This window comes from Trypanosoma brucei, chromosome 8, assembly GCF_000210295.1.
Source record: "Trypanosoma brucei gambiense DAL972 chromosome 8, complete sequence".
Lineage (NCBI taxonomy): Eukaryota > Euglenozoa > Kinetoplastea > Trypanosomatida > Trypanosomatidae > Trypanosoma > Trypanosoma brucei.
Window position 1 is genome coordinate 2,113,164 of NC_026741.1, and position 24,886 is coordinate 2,138,049.

At 46.2% G+C, this 24,886-nt stretch overlaps 10 protein-coding genes across 10 annotated transcripts; 9 read left to right on the forward strand and 1 right to left on the reverse strand.

The window, feature by feature from the left end:
- Positions 1-1,004: 1,004 nt before the first annotated feature.
- TbgDal_VIII8350 (hypothetical protein, unlikely) lies at positions 1,005-1,337 on the reverse strand (the record flags this gene model as incomplete). The annotated part of the gene is made up of 1 exon (XM_011777865.1): positions 1,005-1,337. One exon carries the CDS (start codon positions 1,335-1,337, stop codon positions 1,005-1,007), a length of 333 nt encoding a protein of 110 aa, XP_011776167.1.
- A 383-nt stretch (positions 1,338-1,720) lies between these two features.
- On the forward strand, positions 1,721-2,338 carry TbgDal_VIII8360 (hypothetical protein, conserved; the record flags this gene model as incomplete). The annotated part of the gene is made up of 1 exon (XM_011777866.1): positions 1,721-2,338. One exon carries the CDS (start codon positions 1,721-1,723, stop codon positions 2,336-2,338), a length of 618 nt encoding a protein of 205 aa, XP_011776168.1.
- A 1,629-nt stretch (positions 2,339-3,967) lies between these two features.
- On the forward strand, positions 3,968-4,726 carry TbgDal_VIII8370 (diadenosine tetraphosphatase, putative; the record flags this gene model as incomplete). The annotated part of the gene is made up of 1 exon (XM_011777867.1): positions 3,968-4,726. The coding sequence occupies one exon, from the start codon at positions 3,968-3,970 to the stop codon at positions 4,724-4,726; it is 759 nt and encodes a 252-aa protein (XP_011776169.1).
- A 1,084-nt stretch (positions 4,727-5,810) lies between these two features.
- TbgDal_VIII8380 (hypothetical protein, conserved) lies at positions 5,811-8,030 on the forward strand (the record flags this gene model as incomplete). The annotated part of the gene is made up of 1 exon (XM_011777868.1): positions 5,811-8,030. One exon carries the CDS (start codon positions 5,811-5,813, stop codon positions 8,028-8,030), a length of 2,220 nt encoding a protein of 739 aa, XP_011776170.1.
- Positions 8,031-10,087: 2,057 nt separating this feature from the next.
- On the forward strand, positions 10,088-11,740 carry TbgDal_VIII8390 (hypothetical protein, conserved; the record flags this gene model as incomplete). The annotated part of the gene is made up of 1 exon (XM_011777869.1): positions 10,088-11,740. The coding sequence occupies one exon, from the start codon at positions 10,088-10,090 to the stop codon at positions 11,738-11,740; it is 1,653 nt and encodes a 550-aa protein (XP_011776171.1).
- Positions 11,741-12,935: 1,195 nt separating this feature from the next.
- On the forward strand, positions 12,936-13,976 carry TbgDal_VIII8400 (UDP-Gal or UDP-GlcNAc-dependent glycosyltransferase, putative; the record flags this gene model as incomplete). Its single annotated transcript, XM_011777870.1, has 1 exon — positions 12,936-13,976. The coding sequence occupies one exon, from the start codon at positions 12,936-12,938 to the stop codon at positions 13,974-13,976; it is 1,041 nt and encodes a 346-aa protein (XP_011776172.1).
- A 1,338-nt stretch (positions 13,977-15,314) lies between these two features.
- Positions 15,315-16,487, forward strand: TbgDal_VIII8410 (UDP-Gal or UDP-GlcNAc-dependent glycosyltransferase, putative; the record flags this gene model as incomplete). The annotated part of the gene is made up of 1 exon (XM_011777871.1): positions 15,315-16,487. The coding sequence occupies one exon, from the start codon at positions 15,315-15,317 to the stop codon at positions 16,485-16,487; it is 1,173 nt and encodes a 390-aa protein (XP_011776173.1).
- A 454-nt stretch (positions 16,488-16,941) lies between these two features.
- Positions 16,942-18,741, forward strand: TbgDal_VIII8420 (hypothetical protein, conserved; the record flags this gene model as incomplete). The annotated part of the gene is made up of 1 exon (XM_011777872.1): positions 16,942-18,741. One exon carries the CDS (start codon positions 16,942-16,944, stop codon positions 18,739-18,741), a length of 1,800 nt encoding a protein of 599 aa, XP_011776174.1.
- Positions 18,742-20,101: 1,360 nt separating this feature from the next.
- On the forward strand, positions 20,102-20,908 carry TbgDal_VIII8430 (hypothetical protein, conserved; the record flags this gene model as incomplete). Its single annotated transcript, XM_011777873.1, has 1 exon — positions 20,102-20,908. The coding sequence occupies one exon, from the start codon at positions 20,102-20,104 to the stop codon at positions 20,906-20,908; it is 807 nt and encodes a 268-aa protein (XP_011776175.1).
- Positions 20,909-21,621: 713 nt separating this feature from the next.
- TbgDal_VIII8440 (hypothetical protein, conserved) lies at positions 21,622-23,772 on the forward strand (the record flags this gene model as incomplete). Its single annotated transcript, XM_011777874.1, has 1 exon — positions 21,622-23,772. One exon carries the CDS (start codon positions 21,622-21,624, stop codon positions 23,770-23,772), a length of 2,151 nt encoding a protein of 716 aa, XP_011776176.1.
- Positions 23,773-24,886: the final 1,114 nt, after the last annotated feature.

Here is a 24,886-nt window from a genome sequence, read left to right on the forward strand (position 1 = left end):
ATATCATTTGGAGACGTGTGAATTGTGCGCGTGTAATTGTGCGTGGGGTTCAAACATTACGCGTATGTTATGTCTAACCGATACGTCATTCATTTATCGTAAGAAAAACTGAATGGAACGCAGGCGGTTTGTTACGTGGGAAAGACATGATATGATGGGGGGGGGGTGGAGAAGAAAAAAAAAAGATATGGTAAAACCCTGGACGTTAGTTTTCGTTTCCGCTAAAGCAAAAAATTCCGTCAAACCAAAAGGATATGAGGTTTGGAAATGAATGGGACGGTTGTGCTCTTTTTTTTTTTTTTTGCAGTAAATAAAATATCTAAGCGGGAATCTCATATAAAAGAATAGATACCAAGCTTCATCACATGTAACGCGTGACTGTTGTTGTTACGTCCCTCTTCCCTCTTCCCCCTTTCTTTTTTTTTTTCTTTGTTAACAATTTTCATTCCTCTTTTACTGATCTGTAACTGAAAGTGTACTGCTTTCATAAATGTAACCAAAAAAAAAAACAACAAAAGAAAATGCCTCAAAGCAAACAAAAAAGAAAAAAAGAGGTTTTGTTGTCAACATTTTTTTTTTGTTTGCTTTGAGGCATTTTCTTTTGGGTGCAATGGAAGAAAACTGCGTGCGATATCATTTATTAGGCGTGGAAAAGAAACTAATTGAACCCCTCCGATTTCATAAAATCAATTGGAGTTAAATACTCGCAATGAAAATCATAATTGTTGCAGGTCAAATGCGCCATCGAAAAAAAAAAAAGAAAAAGGGAAGAATAAAAGGAAGAAAAAAAAATAACTAAATAATGATAATAATATAAACAACGTAGAAAAAGAGGGATAATTTATGCATTCAACCTCCTCTTCGTATCATTTTTCTTGTTTTTGTTAAGGTTGATGATGCAAAGTATATGCCGCACGTTAATCTTTATGGCTATGATTAAAAAAAAAAAAAGACCGCCTTATTATTATTATTATTTTTTTTTTAACGTGATGGAAATATTATTGTCATTTAAAAAAAAAAAACATTTCTGTTGATTGCAAGTTGTTTAGGTTACATTCTTTTTGTTTTCCATTATTTTTTTCCCCATTAATTAAATAAATAAATGTACATATATGTAAATGAATTTCATTGTTGATGTGGCGTTTCATCACTTTATGTTTTTTTTTATATGTTACTATTATTATTATTATTATTGTCGTGATCTCTGCTGCTTTTATTATTTTCTTGTCTCTTTTTTCCTTTTCCTTTCTTTCTTTCTTTGTCTGCTTGGAATAGATATAGCGGGAGGAGGAAAAAGGTAAAAAAAAAAAGAAATAAAATAATCTGACACCTGACATAATTGCATTTTTGTTCAACAAAAAATAAAACAAAAGCAAAGTAACATCAAAAGCGAATAATAACAAACGAGTAAATTAAATAGCGACTGTGTGGAAAGAGAAACAGAGAGGTAGTTGAGAAGAGACTTCACTTTTCTTTTTTTTTTTTTCTTTTTTTTTGGGGAGGGGAGGGGGAGTGAAAGAAAGAAAAATTCAAAAGGAAGGATCCTGAAGAAAAGAAAGAAGAAAAAAAAGAAGGAAAAAAAAATATAAGACGTATACGGGCGGACATTAAGCAATTAAAGGAAAAGGGGTGGGAGGGGGGGGGAGGAAAAACAAAGAAGAAAATAACCAAATAAACCCAAGTAAATATAGATAGAAAAGTATTTCATATACCCAAACGTATGAATAAGATGCACATACTGCCACCACTTCTGGTAGTTACGGCACTGCTTTTTGCTTACAACACCGCTAATGCTGTGACAACTGCAGTTGCGCCACGGGAGGTGTTTTGTGTGCGTGAAGTTGCGCCGCCACACACGCGGGTTACATTTCAGTTTAATGTTATGGACGCCGATGGCCGGGAGATACGGGCGACGTTACATGACCAAAATGGAACAGAACTGACACGTTGGGACAGCGCTTCAACAGGAAATTATGATGTACCCGCAACAGTTGGAGCCACAGTTGCACATGCCTGCTTTGAAAACACGGAATCGGGTGGGACACCAAAACGCATTTCGTTTCACTTCCGTTTTCATGTGGATTATCAATCCGTGGCTGGGCCGGAAGCTTTAGATCCCGTGGAGAGTCTCGTGGAGTCCGTTGCGAAGCGAATGAGAGATGTGGAGGTTAAACAAAAGGATCTTCAGGCAATTCAGCACACACACCTGGAGATTATTGGTGCAGCGGAGTGGTGGCTGATGCTGTGGAGTTTGTTTCAGGTTGCTTCATTGTTATTGGTGAGTGTCTTCCAACTGCTCTTCTTAAAGCGTTTCTTGGAACGTAAATCATTTGTGTAAAATTGCTGCACTTTTCCTAAAGTGATGAGATTAGATGATTAGGTGAACTTCTCTCATGTTGCGTACTCGTCTGGTGAAGCAAGACGGAGAAACCCCTTAACTAGTTTCTTGATAAAGGGTTCTCTCTTTCTTTCTTTCTCTCTCTCTTTCTCTCTCTCTCTGTGTGTGTGTGTGTGTGTGGATTTTGTAGGTTTTGTTCCCTTTCCCTTTCCCATTTCTTTGCTTTCTTTCGTCTTTTTTATTTTATTTTTCCATCTAAACACTCGTTTCAATTACTGGAAGCCACGTTTCCCCCACCACTACTTCAAACCAGCGACATGATGAATATAATGCAAAGAAAGGGAGGGGAGAATGATGACTAACTAAGTTGCGTTCACTTGCAGCAAATATGCGAGAGGAGACGGAAAGGAGGAGGGAAGGTGGGAAATATATATATATACATATATATATATATGTACCGTGGTGGAAAGGGTTGTGCAGTGTATTGAAGCTTTCGCAGGCTTCTGCGACTTTTTGTTGTTGGCACTAATGTCTTAAAGTGTTTGTGAGTGTTGAGTAAACTAATGTGCAGATGCATAAATATCTGTACCTATGTGTATCTCTGTGTTTGTGTTTGTGTTTGTGTTTGCGTCGATGCGTGTGCTATTTCTCCCTTTGATCATATTCCTTATGTTTAGTTTTGTTTAGCACACTGAATGAATAAAACATTAATGTAGCCAACAATAGGAACAACAATATTAAGAAATAATAGTAATAGCAATGACGGTACCAACGGTGATAATGATAATAAATGTGGTGAGATGCCGTAGGAAGCAGTGCGACAGGAGTTTTTTTTTTTTTCGTTCCCCCCCTCTGTTGAGTTCCCATGTCTCGGCTTCAGCAGTAATTGGTATAGCGTGGCGTGTTGAATTGCAATGCCTTTCATCCCCGTTGGGCTTGTTAAAAAAAAAAAAGTAATTATTAAAATAATTAATGACTTCTTTTGTTGAGTCACCACTGTTGTATCGGATACTTGTGTGATGCGAGACCTTCAGGGGAATTTCGTTTTGTGGTGTAGCCGCTACGGGATGGACGTGACACAACTAAATGGTGGTGTTGGTCCATCATGAGGGGATTGTTCAAACAACGTGAAGACGTTGGGACATGTTTGTTATGTCAAGGTTAAAACAAACAAACAAACATGTCCCAACCCAAGGGAAGTATTACCGTTGCTTCTTCTTTAGAGGGGGGGGGGAGGAGGGGAGGAGGGAGGAGTGACGTATCGTGTTTTTCTGTAGGAGAGACTTTCTTGCAGTTTTTTTCTTCTTCCTCGTCGCTGGTGTGCTTAATCAGCGGTGGTATTCGCCCCTCTGCTTTTGTGAGACATATTTTCCATCCTTCCAATTTTTAGATTTATGTGGACTCTAATAATTGTGTGCCCTGTTGGAGGTGTAGTAGCAGGGTCATGTATTTATTGTTGGTCAATGATTTTGCATCCGCTTCATGCTGCAGTGGATGTTTCTTGCGCGGATATTAATTTCCGTTACAACCTTCACTCCTTTTAAGAATCTACAAATTTCCTCACGCTATAGGTGTGTGTGAACCACTCGTGAAAAAGATATAAAAAAAAATAGCAGTGGGATCATTACGATGAAAGTGCGGGGGTACGCCAATGTGGTGACACTTCCTAACGTAACGGGGCGCGTCATAATTGTAGGAGACATTCATGGATGTCGGGCGCAATTAGAGGATTTGCTTCGTGCGGTCTCCTTCAAGCAGGGGAGTGACACATTAGTTGCGGTGGGTGACTTGGTGAACAAAGGACCAGATTCCTTTGGTGTGGTCCGCCTTCTCAAACGCCTTGGGGCTTACAGCGTACTCGGCAATCATGATGCGAAACTGCTCAAACTTGTCAAAAAATTAGGCAAGAAGGAGTGTCTAAAGGGGAGGGACGCAAAATCTTCCTTGGCTCCGCTGGCGCAATCCATACCTACTGATGTGGAGACATATTTGTCGCAGCTTCCGCACATCATCCGCATCCCCGCCCATAATGTGATGGTGGCGCATGCTGGACTTCACCCGCAACGTCCAGTGGATCGCCAATACGAGGATGAAGTCACCACTATGCGTAATCTTATTGAGAAGGAACAAGAGGCCACGGGTGGAGTGACGCTTACGGCCACGGAAGAAACAAATGATGGCGGCAAGCCGTGGGCCTCGATGTGGCGCGGTCCTGAAACGGTGGTGTTTGGCCACGATGCACGGAGAGGTTTGCAGGAACAATACAAACCGTTAGCAATAGGATTGGATAGCCGCTGCGTGTACGGCGGGAGACTCTCCGCCGCGGTATTTCCTGGTGGTTGCATCATTTCGGTCCCGGGTTGGAACGGAGCGTCGGCGGCGGCCTGAAACTTTTCCCAGATGACAGTTTATTTTTTTTTTTTTTTCGGTCGCCGTGTACTATATGTTCTCGTCTAAAGATTTATCAAAGTGTGCCGTTGTGTAGTCGTTTGTCTCGATGTGAATTATGTTTGAGTGGGCCGCATATGTTGACTGCGCAGAGAAGACAACACCACTGAGATGGTGATGATGCCACCTGGCGGTTGTTCCGCTTCATTACGGCGGTGGTGATGATGTTTAACCTTTGTTGCCGTGCTCAGCCTCTTTGCCCATCTGATTCAGTTTGGACTGCACAACTCTCAAAAGTCATATTCCCCTCTCCCTTCAAAATTAATATTCCGTTTTATGATTCTGCATGTGGTGTGGCAACGTGCTTACATGTATCTATCTATCTATATTTGTGTTACACTCTCTTACAGGTTACAGCCCTAACCCTTGGCCGCCTGCAGTACAACTATTTTTACCAAAAGCAGAAAAACGTAAAAATAAAGAATTGGGGTGAAAAACATGGTGGTGGATACGCGTGATATCAGATGTGACATCTTGGTCACCAGGGAGTACGTAAACGATGTTTTTTTTTCCCCCCTTTTTTGAATGGTGTGGTTGGTGACGGCAGCGTCAAAGGGCGTGACCCGTGGGATCTCATGTGGTTTCTGGCTTAAAGGTAACAAAACCGCTTATGTTAAAGTTGCTTCCGGCGCTGCACCTTTGTTTACAGTGAAGACGGGAGTTCACTAATGGTATGAAGAGGAGTATTTCGATGCACCGCATCCAGCGGTAACCACTGCGGCGTCAGAGACATCTATCAGGGATTGGTGTGACGATACTCCAGCAAGTTAAGGAAAGTGCAAATGCATGCTATTGTTAGGGCCTCTAATGCTGTTGTTATTAAATGCTTAGGCACCTTATTGCTTGTCTGTTTTTTCTTGTTGTTTCCTTTCAACCCCTCAGTATTCTCTGCTGCATTTAACTTGCTTTTTCTTTCTCCATTCATTAGCCTGTACTAATAACTTTGGCGCTAGTAGGGTGCCAAAGGGTGTACTGATTCCTGGCATTACTGTTTGTTTTGTTTTATTGTTTGGCTCTGGGACGCATGCATCGAAAAAGCATCGTGTCGAACTATTTTATATCACCTGAGTATTCTGTGGCGGGCTTACGTGTTTTCACCCCAAATGCATCCGCTGAGGAAGTAACATTGAGTGACGCACCGACGCAACTCTCGTTGCAAATAACATCACCGAAGACATCTATACGTCCGTCGGCGGTGTCTTCATTGCGTCTTAAAAGGGGACGAGAAGCCTCATGGCACGGTCGGTACCATAACGGTTCCGCGGGGGAAAACACAATGGGTTTTATGGAGGCAGTGGCGGCTTCCGTTTCCCGCCGCGGTGACGTGGTGGCACATTCTTCTTGTGAATCCCACCAAAACTTCATGCCGCGTGCAGGTAATTTTGTGGAATCTACGACACACAGTGATTCGTCGGACGGGTACCGGTATGCGAAGTTGCCCCGGAAGGAGCTTATTATGATTGCGGAAGGTGAAGATAGCGGGGAAAAGGAAGATTTGGCTAGTTTTCGGAAGGACTTGAGGCGTTTGCAGGAGCGACACGAGCAACTGAACAAGGTTGTGGAAGAGACACGGGAAGAGTTGAGACGGAGCTGGGAGGAAAATGACCGACTCAAGATGCGTGCAGACCAGTCGGTAAAAGAGCTGCGGCTGGAAGTGGCACAGCTGTCTAAACATGTCCAGCTTTTGGAAGGACGGAGTACATCCGTAGAGCGCTCACTCGCTTCTCTAAACGGAATGGAGAGTCTGGTGGAATGCGTTCAGGGTGAGCTTCCTTCTTTGCGCAAGGAAATTGGCCGGAACACTACTTCAATAGCAGTGCTGGAAAGGCTGTTAGAAGATATGAAGCACCAGCCGCGTGTCTCACAAGTCGCAGTGAATTCAGTTTCGGCTTCTGCTAGCGGGCAGGTCACCTCCCTTGGGGCTCCTCCACCTGCGTTGTTGAATGACGAACGCGCAACTAGTCATTCTTCCACGACCCCATTTTCGTTTGGTGGTGCAAAACCTAACGCCAACCTCAGTGGACAACCGACTTCCTCACCTGCTGCTTCCAACTCCGTTGCGGGATCGAGGCCGGAGCCAGCATCGGGTAGCGCACCTTCATTCACTGGTGTAAGTGCAACTGCAGGATCTGTTGCCAAGCCGTCCAATCCCTTTGGAGTTTCTGCAGCATCTGCAACCACGGCTGGTGGGTCAGCGCCGGCTCCGGCATCAAATGGCACACCTTCATTTGGCAGCGCAGTTACAACTACGGCCCCCGGAGGGAATGCATCTTCTCCGTTTGACTCATCCAAGAATGCTGGAGTCTCGGCAACAGCAACTGCGTCATCTGCCTCATATACATTCGGTGGTGCAAGCACACCTGCATCCTCCACTAACAAACCTCCCAATCCGTTTGCTGCTACCGTAAGCTTTTCGCCTGCTGATGGGAAAGGGACAACACCAGCATTGCCAGGCACATTTTCGTTTAGTGCTACCGGCGCGGCCGATACTCTCAGCGACAAACCGCCAGCTACGCCCGGTGCTGCCCCACCAGTTGTGAGTCCGGCAACAGGTGCGCTTCCAACGAATCCGGTCTCACCTGGCAGCACAAGTGCGACTGCACCAACTGCCGGGAAACCAACCACATTATTTGGTGGTTACGCGACGGGTGATAGTTCAGCAGCCACGTCAGCTCCGGCACCAGGTAGTGCGTTTTCTTTTGGTGGCATAGGCACCACTGCACCTGCTTCCACCGTTGGTTTTAGCTTCGGAGGCATGCCTAAGGTCGCCGAGACATCAACTGCTGGCGCCAATACAACAATATCACCATTTTCTAGGGCTGGTTCCACGGCAGTGACAGGTGCCACAGGCTCTCTAGGAGGATTTTTATTCCCTTCCTCTTCTTCAGCGACGGCAGCTCCACTTGCGGGGGCCTCAGAGGTGAAGAATGACGTGTTTTCCAACGCGAAAGCTGTTGCTTCGTCCGGTGCGTCGTCTGTATTTGGGACTGGCGCTTTGATGTCTGCTGGGGTCTTGAGTCCTCCCACACCCTTCGGTGCGTCCGCTGGAGTAACTAATCCATTCGCTTCGTCGCAACGGGATGGAGAGAATGCTTCTAACCCATTTGGTCAGGGTGTACAAGGCTTAGCCGCTGCTTCCACTGGCACTGCGCTACCATTGCTTAGCCAGCCGCCGATCGGGTTCAGTGCACCGGCCGTAAACGCCAATTTGGGTGCCCGTAGGAGGACACCGAAGCGGTTCTGATTATGTAATTGGCCGCATATATATATATATATATATATATATATATGTTTGTTTGTTTCTGTCTTTTTACCGTTCGGTTGATGGGAATCGAAGATTTGTGGTTTTAGGCGCGCTTTTTAAGTGGAGTGTAGGTGTGAAGCGCAAAGCAGGTAAGCGAAGGCGGAGACTGTTTAAGTAAAGCATGCTGGGCTTCTGAGGAAATGGGAGGGGATTATAAAATGTGAGGACTTAATGAATGGGAAGAGGGAGAGAAGCGATATCTCTCCGAGCGTCGCATCTTACAGAAGGATCCGTTTAGGAGTGTGTCCAATTGTTTGTTGTGGCGGTTCAGGTCTTTTGGAGGTTTGCGTTTCTGTCATTTATGCTTCAGGATTTTTTTTTTTTGGTGGTGTAGATGAGGAGGGAAGTAAGTTTATTATTTTTTAGAAAAAGGAAAAACAACCTCCTCACCTGCGTTTTCATCTACTTTTAGCTCTTTTTTGCACCCGACTTACCTCAACACCAGACATGCAAACAAACTTTGAAGACCTCGCGAGAGGCGAATTTTTCCTTTCCACGTGCCAATTCCCTCCGGATGGGGAGCACAAAACGTTAGACTTTTTTTTGGTATGTTCAGTGCTGCTATAATAAATGTGACTTTTCCAGCTACCAGTTGGTCTTAGAGGACATCATCTCTTTTCGTTCTCTCTTTTTTTTTCAGTCCTTATTTGAACCATTTCTCTCACTTTCATCTTAGGGTATCCGAGTTTAGAAACATCTTAGGGTGCTCGGCATTTGTTTAGGCAATTTCTCACTCCCTCTTTCCCTCCTTCTCACTGCTTTCACTTTCACCTTCATTATTGTTATTATTCCCCCCCTCTACAGTTTGCGAGCGATGCTAATTACCTGATCAAATCTTTCCTCCTTGGAAGCTGTTGCGTTCACATGTGCCACCACTATCGTTACTCTTTTTAGTGCAGTTGCGCATTCACAGCTGTTGTGATACGCAAATGTTTGTGTGTGGGTTGCAGGCGTGAGTTTTGTTGGTTTCTGCACATGTTTCTCAGCGATGTTTATGAGGTTAACCTCGCCCCCTCCTCCTCCTCCTCTGCGATTTCAACTGTTTTCGTTAGAATGTAATGGTTAGAAGCCAAAGAACAATATCAATGCGAAACTTTTGAATCAAGGGCGAAGCAGAAAGAGAGAGAGTCGTGAAGAAAACTCTTCTTCTGAGTTTCTAAAGTTCTATTTCTAAGTCTGTCCTAACTGGGCGGGCGACGCTTGCTTTTGCTCAACATCAACTAGCATGTGCGGTGGCAACATCTCCCATGTGGGTTTGCACCCCAAATCACTTCATTAGGGTAAGCCTCAACGTTAGCTCCACTACACCACGGAGCTTTTGGAGAATAACGGGACGTTTTGTGCCGACAAAATTAAATGCTCCTTTCATAGCGTGCGTGACGGACCTGATATGTTCCCTGTTACTGATAGTTCCGTAATGGTACATGATATTGAGGAGGATAGCTACAGTGAACTAAAGCAACGTTTTGCTAATGAGAGGGATGTGGCTCCACGTTTTCTCTACGATCCAGGCGATGGTGTGAAAACTTTCGACTGCTCGTAGGCATTTTACCTATGTGCTGCGTACTCGCATTTTACGTTTAGTAAATGGTTATCGAACTATTTTGGAATATGTTTGTTTTTCTTTCAGTCTGTGTGTAGTACACTGTTGCCTTAGCTTTTTTCGTAGTGTCTCCTCTATTGCCTCTGTCACTATTAGTTTACCGCAGATAATGAATTGTACCATTACTAATTTTGTGTTGCGTTTTGATGAAAACTACAACTTTGAAGGTTTGCATGTCTTGACACTGCATGGTTTTGTGTGTTGGGTGAAACATCCTTTACGGTTTTTGTACCATAATGCGGACCCCCTAACGTAATTGTGTGTTTTTTCCTTGTCTTTACCTACCCACAGTTCTTGTCACAGTATGCTTCAATTTGCTATTGCATGTGTTCTGGCCAGCGGCTCAAACTGTGACTTTTTCTTCTCTTTCCCCATTTGTCACATTACCTGATACATGTGTGTGTATTGTGCATTTGATAATGAATGGTTATTACTGTTTCATTTTTATAGCAGTTTTACCAAGGAGATGCGGACCAGAACAACAATGACGAGCGGTGCGCCTGCACGGCGCATGACTTCTCAGGGTCATGTAACTGCTTGCGTGTCCAATAATAATGACTCTATGGCTGCAAAGCTGAGGAGGTGCCCCAGTTGTCAGTGCTACGGTTGTAGCGCCTTCACTGACCGATTGATTTTTTGTGTGGGAGAATGCCGGAATTGTGGCGAGGAAGTTGATCTTCATGATCTTGCAGCTCATGAGGCGCAGTGCATGGGACTAGGAGCGGTTGAGGGTACTCTTATCATCTGTGCGAAATGTTGTCGGGGGCTGAAACCAGGCAACATCCCCACCACTTCCGAAACCAATCACGACAAGGAACAAAAAGAGAAAAACGTTCTATCTTTTTCCAAGGGGAAATGCTGCAAGGGACCGTATACACATCAAACCCATGATGTATGCAGAGGGGAATGCAGAAAGAAGAATGACGGGAGCAACGTATCTTCCGTTCGCTGTGGGGGCTCCTGCAATGGTCATCGCAAAGAAGGGCCCTGTGCTGTTTGTTGCGACACGCTTCCACACCTTACCCAACGTGAGGAAGGCCATGTCCACTGCAAGGGTCATGTGTTTGAGTGTACCACATGCGGACAGGTGTTTATGACTGCTGTCGAGTACGCCATGCATCTTTGTTGCGGTCGCACAGATCCTGAGCCAAAGTCTTCTACCTGTGGGCTATCGGAAGATACTGTAAAGGATCGTGGAGGTTGTTCTTACCCCACGTGGGAGACTTCGTGTCTCAGTGTTTCGCCATTAAAAGGTCCTGCCCCTCATACGCCAGTTGCCACGAGGCCGCAATCCGCAACTACCACCTCGCTGCCATCATATGCTGAATGCCTATCGCCGTCCCCAAGTTTACTGCGAGCGGCGGCTGTCAAGCCTCCCAGCCGTTCCTTTGAGAAATCATCTGGTGCGAGCAGTGGTGTTCTTGGAGGTAACCAAGCAAAGAAGTCCAAATCCCGACCCCGTGGCGATCCCTCCACTGAGGCAAGGGATGATTTGGGCAGGCGCCAACCGAATAAAGGAATACATGCGGCCGAGGGAACAGCCAGTTCCAACTTCAGGGTGTCTGGGCGTGCAGAAAGTGTACCGCGAAACCGAGTGTCAGAAGAAGGTGGTTGTAGCACAGGCCTAGTTGGACGCAATAATGTTTGGAGGCCACTGCCTCTATTTGCGGGAGACGGTGGGAGGAGAATGGGACCGTCGCGAATATCGTCGGCTGCTGGGAGTTTAAGGAGCTCTGTGATGGATTCTCGTGAGCGTGACGGAGAGCATGGAACAACAATTTGGAGAACCAGGGAGGCACAACCGGATAGCTTCATTCCAATTGTTGAGAAGACTTCACCCTCTCACCATCAGAGTCACTCTGCCACAGTTGTCGACTGTATGGGTTCCTCCGTGAGCGTCACTACGATTAACAGCCGCGTAGCTGCACCACTTATACTCGTCAGCCCTTGCCGCAAGAGGGAAGCAGTGAGTGATACAGTGTCAATTGAAGTAATCACGAGGGACACGGTTGGTGTCGACGCCGCTGTGATGAAACGCATTTGCTAAAGTGCTCATTTAAGTGAAGGAGCGTTGAAGGTCGGTTAGTTAGAACACGTACCAACATGACGTTTACTCTCTTAATTTGTTTTATTCCATTTTTCATTAAGGCACCTTTACTGCACGTGCTGCAGCAGGTATTTACTCGCTCGTGAAGTGCTGAGCCAACACTCTCAAACCAACGGTGGACCTCGCGGCGATGCGACTGTGCTTAGTTTCTATTTGCGGGAGTGACACGTGTATATGTTTGTGTTGTCTCGCATATTTACATCATATACTTTCCTATTCATGTGAATGGGTGTATCCCTTACTTGTTTTTCCAGGGTTTTACTGTGCACGGTGTGGTGGCGGACGTTGGGGTTGGAGTGTCTAAAAGGCTAATTAAGAAAGTGTTTTTATTTTTATTTTGGGAATTACATATATAAAGGGACTGGCAATGCAGCCGGGATTAAAAGAGGAGACTTTATTATTAGCAGTGTATGATGTTAGACACTTTCTTTCCACCGCCCGTGAGTACCACTGATTCAACATGGTTTCTAATCTCGCTATTGGTGCGTCGGGCAATATTTCTCTCTTTTTGAGATGGGCACTTTAATTCCTAATCATTAGACCCCGTTTCACGTAAGTGGGCCTTCAGATACTTCCAGCTTCTTTCTTTTTTTTTTGCCCATCTCTTAATGTACGCTATGAATTACAGTGGTGCTGTGGGGAAAGGTGCGTGATGAAGGCGTCTCCCACTTTTTTTTTTTAATTATCCAGTTTTGCTAAAGTGGGCGTATGCTACCATTTCCATATGAGAGGTGCAGTCATACCTCCAATCCTGAGCTCTCATTGCTGGTTCGTAAGTATCCGTAGCATATAAACGTTTTTTATTTTTCTGCTTTGAGGAGAGTCACACTTCTCGTTGGTTCTTTACATGTGGTGTTGTCTGCGAAATACTAATTACTGCAGGAATGCGTCCTCCGTACACTGGCCGACTCATCAAAATGGCGCATTAGGCTTGGATTTCTCGTTTAATTTTTATACTTTCTCTTCCATCCTCGTTTGTAGGTACATGATATATTAGCCACTCAAAGACTCACCAGGAAAATGGAGGGGGGGGTGAGGGATTTAGTCACGGTGCTGAAGTGGCATTTGTGCTACAGTGTTACTCTTATCTTTATGTATAGTAGCCATTTACCTTACGCCCCGTCGAGATAATGGGATGAAACATCGTGAGAAGGCAGTTATGCAGGTACCGAGTGTGCGGAGTCACGTAGTTAACGTTCCCTCCAAATATCCCTTGTGGATACGAGAGGCTCTCGCTTACGTCCCCTCCACAGTTTTGCGTCAGTGGGAGGATGCCGAATATTTGGTGGTGTTTGGTGTGCCTTCTGTGGACATAAATGTGAGACGGCGACGGAGGCATCTGCAGCGGATGACTTGTTGGGCGTATGGTGGCGTTGCGCGGCGTGCAAATGACTTCGTGGGAAGTATGCTGCCATTATATATCCTTGCACGTCACCCCGACAATAACTACGTCTTTACATCTGCTGCCTTAGAGGAGGCTGAGAAGTGGAATGATGTAATTACACTTCCAATGAATGAGGGTCGTGTGTCGACCAAAAAGCAAGTGGGTCAGGATGGAAAATGGGGTGTTGAAGCAGAGGTTGGTATGAGTCGCAAGACATTCATGTGGTTTGATTTGTCGCTGATTGTTTTCTCACGCGCCGCGTATATTGCGAAAGGCGATGATGACATGTTTTTGCGTGTTCCACAGTACCTTGTTGACTTACGCGATCTACCACGACGAGGGGTATATTGGGGTACGATTGATAGATATACCGTTGGCAGAACAAGGTTTAACTACGCTTTTGGTTGGTGCTACACCCTTGCTCGTGATGTTGCTAAGCAGTTTGTTTCTTATGGACCACTGCGCGAAGTAGTGAACAGTTCCTCGTCAGTGCTCAGTATGTTTACGATTAAGCGTTTCTATCTTCTGGCTGAGGACGCGATGGTTGGACTAACATTGCAGAGGGCCGGGTACGCTAGCAAAATACTTTACATTCGGGAAAAGAAATGCTCCTTTCATAACGTGCACGCCGGGCCAACTGTTGTTGCTGTCACCGATAGTTCCGTAATGGTGCACCATGTTAGGGAGGATGAATACGAGAAACTAAAGCAACGTTTTGCTAATGAGAGGGATGTGGCTCCACGTTTTATTTACAGTATTTATGAGGGTATGAAGGGTTTTAGTTGCCGGTAGCTGGAGAATTTGCTCGTGGCTGCATAGAGGCACTTCTTTACTGTGGTTGATTTTTTTTTTTTTCGTTCCTTGGAGTTGCTAAGGTGTGTATGTATTCTATGCTCGTGCGTTATGATGCATTAATTGAATTTTTGTTGTCTATGTCCGTCGTCTTGTTGATTGACAGTTGACTTGATTTCTCCTCTTGTGCTATTTGGTCACTCGTGCTGTGGTGCGGTGTCTTTTCACGAGGGGGGGCTGACGAGCACGGGGGTATTTCTTTAATGATTCTAATTGATTTGCCTCGCTATGGTGAAGGTGCACGAAACATCTTGTAATTTAACGCGTGCTGTGGTGGACAGGCATTGGTGCGTCGCATTTCGTGGATTAAATATACACGGACACAACCAGCCCTTTCATCGGTTATCTGGCTGTGAATTGTACTACCACCATTATTGTAACGCGGTTGTTTGTACTGTTAATTATGTGTGTACAGTAAATCGCTCTCTACTTGAGATACTAATGTGGAAAGTTGATGTTGCGTCCCATTGTTTCACTTTTGGACTCATCATGGAGAATTTGTGTGCTCACTCTTCCTGCCACTAAGTTCATTTCGCATTTCTTTGTGTTTGAGAATGATGTAAGAGTTAGTAGACATGTTATGTTCCCCCATTTGTGACATGGGGTAAACCGCAGCCACACCGCAAAACAATTACTGCAAATCTCCCTTTAATACATCTTTTCTCCGGAATTGTGTGCCCGTTCATTAGCGTTTCTCTCCGTAGCGGGCGATGAACTGCATGTTAAACTCAACGCAATCGAACATGCAGCCAGTTGCATTGTGCGGGCCGCGACTGTATACGGTGATCCTGCAGGAAAAGAAAGCGCGAGAACAAATTGGAGTTAAAGGTACTGACCTCAAAGCTCACTTCGTGAGCGTCACTACGATTAACAGCCGCGTAGCTGCACCACTTATACTCGTCAGCCCTTGCCGCAAGAGGGAAGCAGTGAGTGATACAGTGTCAATTGAAGTAATCACGAGGGGTATATTGGGGTACGATTGATATGGATGGTGCTGTGTGATTTTGTGGGTATGCTGAGCTGTCTGTTGGTTACGACTTGGCATGCAAAGAGTTTGACGATCTGTGCAGTGTTTATTGTAGCGAGCACACAGAGCTGAGGTGTGTAATCAAGAACTGTATCAAGTTAACAAACAATTTAAATTCTTTTATATGCCTTCTTTCCTTTTTCCACTCTTCCACCTGCCGTAATAGCATTTGTTATATTTGTCATTTTGTCTGATTATAATTACACTTGATATGTTGTTGCCCTTCCTGTATTCTTGTCGGAGGTAAGTCTATGTCCCTGTCGGAGCCCCGGAAGCGTGAATTTAGGCAAAGAAGTATCGCGAGGCGCAGCATTTGTGCTACAGTGTTACTCTTATCTTTATGTATAGTAGCCATTTACCTTACGCCCCGTCGAGATAATGGGATGAAACATCGTGAGAAGGCAGTTATGCAGGTACCGAGTGTGCGGAGTCACGTAGTTAACGTTCCCTCCAAATATCCCTTGTGGATACGAGAGGCTCTCGCTTACGTCCCCTCCACAGTTTTGCGTCAGTGGGAGGATGCCGAATATTTGGTGGTGTTTGGTGTGCCTTCTGTGGACATAAATGTGAGACGGCGACGGAGGCATCTGCAGCGGATGACTTGTTGGGCGTATGGTGGCGTTGCGCGGCGTGCAAATGACTTCGTGGGAAGTATGCTGCCATTATATATCCTTGCACGTCACCCCGACAATAACTACGTCTTTACATCTGCTGCCTTAGAGGAGGCTGAGAAGTGGAATGATGTAATTACACTTCCAATGAATGAGGGTCGTGTGTCGACCAAAAAGCAAGTGGGTCAGGATGGAAAATGGGGTGTTGAAGCAGAGGTTGGTATGAGTCGCAAGACATTCATGTGGTTTGATTTGTCGCTGATTGTTTTCTCACGCGCCGCGTATATTGCGAAAGGCGATGATGACATGTTTTTGCGTGTTCCACAGTACCTTGTTGACTTACGCGATCTACCACGACGAGGGGTATATTGGGGTACGATTGATAGATATACCGTTGGCAGAACAAGGTTTAACTACGCTTTTGGTTGGTGCTACACCCTTGCTCGTGATGTTGCTAAGCAGTTTGTTTCTTATGGACCACTGCGCGAAGTAGTGAACAGTTCCTCGTCAGTGCTCAGTATGTTTACGATTAAGCGTTTCTATCTTCTGGCTGAGGACGCGATGGTTGGACTAACATTGCAGAGGGCCGGGTACGCTAGCAAAATACTTTACATTCGGGAAAAGAAATGCTCCTTTCATAACGTGCACGCCGGGCCAACTGTTGTTGCTGTCACCGATAGTTCCGTAATGGTGCACCATGTTAGGGAGGATGAATACGAGAAACTAAAGCAACGTTTTGCTAATGAGAGGGATGTGGCTCCACGTTTTCTCTACGATCCAGGCGATGGTGTGAAAACTTTCGACTGCTCGTAGGCATTTTACCTATGTGCTGCGTACTCGCATTTTACGTTTAGTAAATGGTTATCGAACTATTTTGGAATATGTTTGTTTTTCTTTCAGTCTGTGTGTAGTACACTGTTGCCTTAGCTTTTTTCGTAGTGTCTCCTCTATTGCCTCTGTCACTATTAGTTTACCACAGATAATGAATTGTACCATTACTAATTTTGTGTTGCGTTTTGATGAAAACTACAACTTTGAAGGTTTGCATGTCTTGACACTGCATGGTTTTGTGTGTTGGGTGAAACATCCTTTACGGTTTTTGTACCATAATGCGGACCCCCTAACGTAATTGTGTGTTTTTTCCTTGTCTTTACCTACCCACAGTTCTTGTCACAGTATGCTTCAATTTGCTATTGCATGTGTTCTGGCCAGCGGCTCAAACTGTGACTTTTTCTTCTCTTTCCCCATTTGTCACATTACCTGATACATGTGTGTGTATTGTGCATTTGATAATGAATGGTTATTACTGTTTCATTTTTATAGCAGTTTTACCAAGGAGATGCGGACCAGAACAACAATGACGAGCGGTGCGCCCCGTGTGTATTGTGGAGCGTTTGTGCGTAACAGGAAGCAACGGAAGATTTTATGCTCGTTAAATAGAAAGCTAAAGCTGTGCCCGTATTGTGGACGTCTCGGTTGCAGCCGTCACGTTAGACGGTGTGGGGGACAATTAGTGAATTGTTCCGTATGTGGCTCAAATGTGGTGATTCGTGATCTTGATGACCATTTTTTTCGTTGTGGGGAGCAGTGCTCCCCTAGAGTTACTGTTGGTGGTGAAGAGGGGTGTTGCGAAGAGCGGAAGGTGTGTGAAACATATGATGCATACTATAGTGAATGTAGCAATGGAGGTTGCAGCGGGGACTGCGCTCACCCCGCATGGAATGAAGTGCCCCAGGGGAGACAGGATAAAGGCGATGTATGTGTTGTCTGTGACCTGTTGCTAGTGCATCCTGGGGGTGAGGAAGGCCACGTCCACTGCAAGGGTCATGTGTTTGAGTGTACCACATGCGGACAGGTGTTTATGACTGCTGTCGAGTACGCCATGCATTTTTGTTGCGGTCGCACAGATCCTGAGCCAAAGTCTTCTACCTGTGGGCTATCGGAAGATACTGTAAAGGATCGTGGAGGTTGTTCTTACCCCACGTGGGAGACTTCGTGTCTCAGTGTTTCGCCATTAAAAGGTCCTGCCCCTCATACGCCAGTTGCCACGAGGTCGCAATCTCCTTCGTCGATGCTTCTGTCGCCCGAGATCTCGTTTTCGTGCCCAAGTTTACTGCGAGCGGCGGCTGTCAAGCCTCCCAGCCGTTCCTTTGAGAAATCATCTGGTGCGAGCAGTGGTGTTCTTGGAGGTAACCAAGCAAAGAAGTCCAAATCCCGACCCCGTGGCGATCCCTCCACTGAGGCAAGGGATGATTTGGGCAGGCGCCAACCGAATAAAGGAATACATGCGGCCGAGGGAACAGCCAGTTCCAACTTCAGGGTGTCTGGGCGTGCAGAAAGTGTACCGCGAAACCGAGTGTCAGAAGAAGGTGGTTGTAGCACAGGCCTAGTTGGACGCAATAATGTTTGGAGGCCACTGCCTCTATTTGCGGGAGACGGTGGGAGGAGAATGGGACCGTCGCGAATGTCGTCGGCTGCTGGGAGTTTAAGGAGCTCTGTGATGGATTCTCGTGAGCGTGACGGAGAGCATGGAACAACAATTTGGAGAATCAGGGAGGCACAACCGGATAGCTTCATTCCAATTGTTGAGAAGACTTCACCCTCTCACCATCAGAGTCACTCTGCCACAGTTATCGACTGTATGGGTTCCTCCGTGAGCGTCACTACGATTAACAACCGTGAAGCTGCACCGCTGAGCACTGTTAACCCACAGTGCAGGAAGAATGCAAGTCGGTGCCAACCTCGTGACGTAGCTAGCATGCTTTCCGGAACGCGCTGCACAGTTTGCAATGTGGCCTCGCGTTTTGGCGATGGTTCGGGTGCGGGGTCGCGGCGTGCGGCATCTTTTAGTGGGTGTGGAAGGCCTCCAATGAGATCCGCTAGGAGGTGCGGGTCCCCTTCAGGGGATGTCGGGTGTTGTGTTCCGATGTCAGATGACACATATAGGCAGAAATCGCTTGAAATGGTTTTGGGGCAACGTGCCCGTGAAGTGCTGAGCCAACACTCTCAAACCAACGGTGGACCTCGCGGCGATGCGACTGTGCTTAGTTTCTATTTGCGGGAGTGACACGTGTATATGTTTGTGTTGTCTCGCATATTTACATCATATACTTTCCTATTCATGTGAATGGGTGTATCCCTTACTTGTTTTGCCAGGGTTTTACTGTGCACGGTGTGGTTGCGGACGTTGGGGTTGGAATGTCGAGAAGGATAATGAAAATCTCGTAGAGGCTAATGGAAGCTTTCGACCGGCGTTGTTGTGGTATGCAATCGGTGACTGATGTTACCACGGTCGTGTCTCGTCTTTGTGGCATGTACAGTTTGGACGTGTTGGCGGTCTTTTTGACTTTGCCTTCTACATTATTCGCATTTTCCCCTTTCTTTTCTTTACTCGTTTTTCTCGTATACGATGTGTTGTTTACGTGATTACTGTATTTATGGTCTCACATGGTTGGTATAGTTGAATATTCTTTGACTGGTTCTGTAGTTGTTAGTACTGTTTTACTTTTCGTTTACTTTAGATGAGTGTGATTGCTGTTGTACCGAATTCGTTTTGGTGTAATAATTTTCGTTGGTGCGGCTGCAGCGTCTGCCGTTCAAACGTGCGAGCATTGTAGAAATAATGTTAAGGGTTCCTTCTGTTTTCATGGCTTTCCTTTTTTTTTTTTGTCCATAAGTTTACTACCTGAAGATCGCATCTCACTTTGAAGGCGCTTCAGCTGCAGTGTCGTTATTTAGCTGCTTGATCTTGACCATTTGGGGGGTGTGTACAATCTTTTAAAATGCAGCAGCCCTTATTTCCTGGGACAGGGAGAGGTGGCTATGTTTTGAAAAAAAAAACGTATTCCGTTGTTTGTCATCTGTGGAGCGCGCTGTACTCAAGATTATTTTCCTGCTTTCCCCCCTTTTTTCTAATTAATGTATAAATACAGCTAACCAAGTGTAGATATAACTTATTTGTGTGTGGAAGGCGTGTGTTTGGACGATGCGATTACCTCGGGGGATGTATGGATGAACAAAAAGATGCTACATGCAGTATCGTTTCCATTTCAGTGACTTCACTGTATGCTGAAGGTGCCTACTGCCAGTTGTGGGCGTTTCAACCTGCGCGTGCGCGGAATGTTTCTGCGGCGATTAATTCCACCTTGAATTACATGCAGCCGCTTTCCACCTGTTTTCAAATTACGTATTGGCAAACTGGCACCCAAATGGTGGCCAAAACTTACTTTTCTTAGTCATATATTTCTGTAGTCCTCCGCTTTGACTTGTTTCCCCCCTCTCTCGCTGAGCAACTAAAGAAACAGTGACAATAACATCAGCGTCATCGGCAGCTGTATTAGTCGTAAAGGTAGCGTCATTCGTAACGGTAGCGGCAGTGACCCAATAACAAAGAGGGAACAAAATCAAGCATACTAATACACACACCAATGCTATTCATCAGAATATTAAACCCATTATTGTTGATGTTGCTTCTGCCTATTTTTTCGCACTTCGCCGCAACCACATCCGAAAAAGATGGCTACACGAAGCTCAGCGAAGAGGAGGAGCAGCAGCTGGACAACTGCCGCGCCTGCATGGCACTCACTGCTGTGTTCATGGAGGAGGTTATGAAACCAACGGAGAAATTGCAGCATCAACTCCGCCAGCAGCAGCAGCAGGAGGGGAGCGCGCCCCGGACGCCGAAAAATAGCGACGCTCTGCGGTCGGGTGAGAGGCAGCGGCTCGTCACGAATGTACATGATGCCATTGACAAGCTCTGCGACCGTGTAAAGGAAAGAAATAACCAAGTAGACGCATCATATGACAAAGGGAAAGAGGAGCGTGATGAAAAGAGTGAAAGTACAGAAGGTGGGCCGATATGGTACGTATCTGTCAACACAGCAGCGTGTGAGGTGGCATTGGAGGAAGTGAGCGAGGCACTTGCGCGGGAAGCCTTTGCACAGTTGCTGCCGGAGCGCGTTGCTGGAACCCGCGGTGGTGGCCCATCCGCTGTTTGCGAGCAGGAAAATTTGTGCACCGCCCGGCTGTCACAACATGTGAAGTCTGAAGAGGAGAAGGCAAAAGCGGAATTGGAGAAGGAGATGCGGCGGCAACGGGAGTTGAGTCGCAAGAACCCAAAGGAGACGTTGGCGTTGCAGCGTGCCGTTGCCGTGGGTGTCGGCATTATGGTCATTGCGCTGTGGTTGCGGGGGCGGCAGTCTGCGAAGCCAGAAGGTGACGTGAAGAAGGGCTGATGAGTTTTCTTTCTCTTCAGATTCCCCTCAATAATCAACGTTAGAAGGAGTTGTCCACTGAAAGGCTGTGTATTCGAGCCGGAGTTGCAACGTTTCAGTGACTTGGTTGCTTCCATGAACTAATGGGGGGGGGGGGGAGAAGTACGCCGCAGGGTTCTCCCTCGTGGTGTGCCCTCATTTGTGCAATGGTTTATTTGTGTGTGTGTGTGTGTGTGTGTGCTGAAACAACGCACTCGCCGAAAGCATCATTTTTTTTTTTTTCAAAGCATCACGACTCTTACCATTACCGTTGCCGTAAGTTTGATCACCTGCAGCTCAGTCACCGTTAACTTTTGTTCCTGCTGAACCTTGCACTGCTGTTCCCTTTCCTTGGATCTCTGAGCGTCGCGTTAAAGGAGGTAAAGCGGGTGTAAGTGGGGTTGACACACTGGCAAACATCAATAACACCGGCTTTTCATCTTCTTTGTTGTTGTTGTTGAACTCGTCTTGTGTGTGTGGGGAGTGCAACAAAAGTTTGAGAGGGTGAGGATTACTGTTCCGTCCACAGTTGAACTCAACAGTGACCCGTAGACATACATACACGGAGACGCTTGTGCACTTCAGTGGTGCGTTAAGCACCGAACGCAAATTCACTACACCTGGCGGAATCGGTAACTGTTGTGCGTGATTGTGCCGTTCCCGTCTACGTTTTTTAGTTTCTTTCTGGAATTGTAATGGTAACGCAGCAGCGAATGATTTTGAAATGGCTTTCGTTTAAGAGGCCCCAGGCGCAAGGGGAGCCGGCTTCAGATGCAGACACTTACCCCAAGTGGAAAAGACATGACCGTGATTCGTTGCCGTTCTGGCGTCGGCTTTTGTGCGCTCCTGAGGTTGGGGGTTATAGCGCCCCTACAACCAACCTCAGTGAGGCTGATACGTGTGTGTCCTCGCAAACTTTTGCAGGTGAAGTGGAGATTGACGACAATTGCGGACCAAAGCTCAAAAGTGTCTTTGCCGAACCACGGCGACAATCGCGTTCACTTTCTCACGATGGCTACCAACCCTTGGCTGCAGCGGACAAGTTTCGTAGCTGCCTTAATAGCAAAGAGCAGTGTAGTAGTTTAGGGAGTTGTGCCCGGTGGGTGGTGACGGATACGCGACGTATGCATTTTACATTAGATGGGGTGTCCACCAAGACCTTAACCCCAAGCAGCAGTGGTTCTACCATTCCATCCATTCCTTTAACTTCAACAGTTTCATCGAGTGCACCATCTCCTTCACAATCGCCATTGCCACCGGACGACGATCCCCTTCGGCAGCAGCGGAAGGAGGAACAGAAGGCACAGTTGGTGGCAGAGCAGCGGCGACGGAGGGAACTCCAACGTGATGAACAGATGCTCTTGGAGGAGGAGAGAAACCGTATTTCCAGGGACACTCTCCAAACTCCAGGACAACTTACCGAAGAAAACCTTTCGAGACACGTTAGAGCTTCAGCCAACATGGCGCCCTCGGGGGACCGATCTGCTGGTTGGAATGATACCATAAATCCACTGAAGTCCCTTTCCAGTTACAACGACGACAGCTCGACATACATTGATTGCGACGATGTCATTGATTTGCACGAACTGGACCGTTTGTTCGAGTACTGCAAACGCCGAGAGAAGACGGCTGCTTCTGCAGAGGAGGCGGAAGTGCCGTTGGGGTACTCGAACGCAGACCATTCGGTTGCACACGACAGCGGCTGCAGCACCATTTCCACCGTTGTCCAGCCGCTGCACAAACCAAAGCAGCAACAGCGGTATCCACTTGGTTCCCGTAGGTATATCGAGCGAATTGTGCTGGCAGAACACTCTCAGCAGGTGGTTGCACTCATGTGGCTGCTTGCCGAATCAATGCGTCATGCGTGGCGTCTGCAGTTAAGACTTGCTCAGTTGTACACTTACTATGTGCCGACGTATCTACAAGCAGAGTCAGCACGCAGGGCAGCATCTGCTGGTGCTGTTGGTGTGAACGCCGTGGAGGACGGGCATGTCGGCGGTTGCGGCTGTGGTAATCCCAATGATGAAGTGTTTGGTATTACTCGAAACAAATATTACGCATACTTCTGCTCGGGGTCATTCGATTATGAATACTACGTGTATCAGTTCAATCAGGAATGGGGGGCAATCTTTGCTGCTGTGAAGAATTATCTGGAACCCACAGGTTCGACAGTTGGAACTACGACGGTAAATGGTGTCGAATCTGTCGGATGTGAGGGACCCGCACCTCGAGGGAGTGTTTGTTTTGTGGCTGCTTTACTTTACTCGATGAGTCTCTTTGAACGACAATGGGAGCTTCAGGTGGCGGTGCGGGAGGTTGAGCAGTGGGCGAAAAAATGTTGGAGCCGGCTGAACCAAGCACCAGCGGCAGAATCGGATGGAAAGAAAATATCATCATCCCCCTTTGGTGAAACTCAGATTCTTGACGGCGGCAACGACGATGGGGAGGAGATTGAAGTGGCGTGGAGTAAATGCCAAAAGGAACCAAAAGATGATGAAGCGAAGGATGAAGAGGAAGAACATGAAGATGAGGAGAGCCAGAGGATTTATCTTCCGATGGACTGGTGGCGGGCTCAGGACACAGATGTTCAGGTGCAGGTTTCTTGGAACCGAAGAAGGCGGAAGATGCGGCAGATTCGGATTAGTACAGCGGCGCTGCAGAAGGTCCGCTGTCTTGAGAACGCACCGCCGGTTGCCACCTCTTTGTATCATGCCCCGTCCGTCGCGGAACCGTTACCGGTGACGCTTGAGGCACTACCGAACGACAGAAGCGATGAGGAACCGGATTCCCACCACGTGGTAAATGTTGGGTGCTTCGGTTTCTCCTTCTTTTCTCCATGGGATTAAGGTCGAATATGTTGAGCTCTACAGCTAAATAAAAAAAAAAAAGTATTGGAACCAGGAAAATAAAGTGGAGGTGAGCCTGGGGACTTACAGGTAATAGTACGACGTAGGAAGAGTTGTTGATGGCGGGGATTTTTTTTTTGGTTTGATGCTGCCGTTGCAGTGAGTTGCGCCACCCGTCCATAGGAACTTGTAGTAGTATAGAATTATAACAGATATATACACATGTGCATATTGATGTGTATATATATATATATATATATATTGGCAGTTGTGTTAGTGGATGTTAATATGAGAAGGGTGGATGATGGTATTGATGCACGATAAACTGTAGTTTCCCGTGATTGCAAAGTGGCAATGGCTGAAAGAAATGAGGTGAAATAAAATTAAACCAAGTGTCCCAGCCGGATTTATGCATTGTGAGGAACAAGGTTCGCGCACGTGAGAGAAAATGGGCGGCGAGATCGATACCTGCTGTGGCGACTAAGCATAATTTTTCTTCTGTCAACATTTTTTAAAAGAGTTTTCATCCCTCTTGTTTAAGGTGGCTTTCTGCTTTATTATTATTATTATTATTACTAAAAATTCCCCTCCTTCTTCTTGCTTGAGTTCCTCACTTTTGTTTACATGAAAAGATATTACACTGTTGGAGGCTGCCGCTTCTTCAAAACGGGGAGGTGGCTGTTGCGGATGTTTCTTACTCTTGTTATATACGTATATTTTTATATCTATGCATGCCCGCTCTGTGAGAATAGATTATAGTTTTGATTTACTTACTTACCAATTTGTTAAGTCAGCGATGACACGTAGGCAAGCGCTATGTGGTAATATTGGGAGCTGATCAGTGTATGTATGTGACTGGGAAACTGGACACGTTAGTTTTTTTTTTTTTTCGTTTGTGACAAGCGGGTACTTGGGAAATCTGCACGTCTTTATGTTTGTATGCGTTTAAAGGAAACACGGGCGCTTATAACGGTGGTGGGGCCTTTTTTTACCCCCTTTTTTTTATTGGACTATTTCCAGTTTCGTTGCAGCCCCACCGCCACCATAAGCGAGCCGCATGCCCTTTTGCTTCCCTTTTTTTGTTTATATATATATTAAAAAAAAAAAAAGAAAC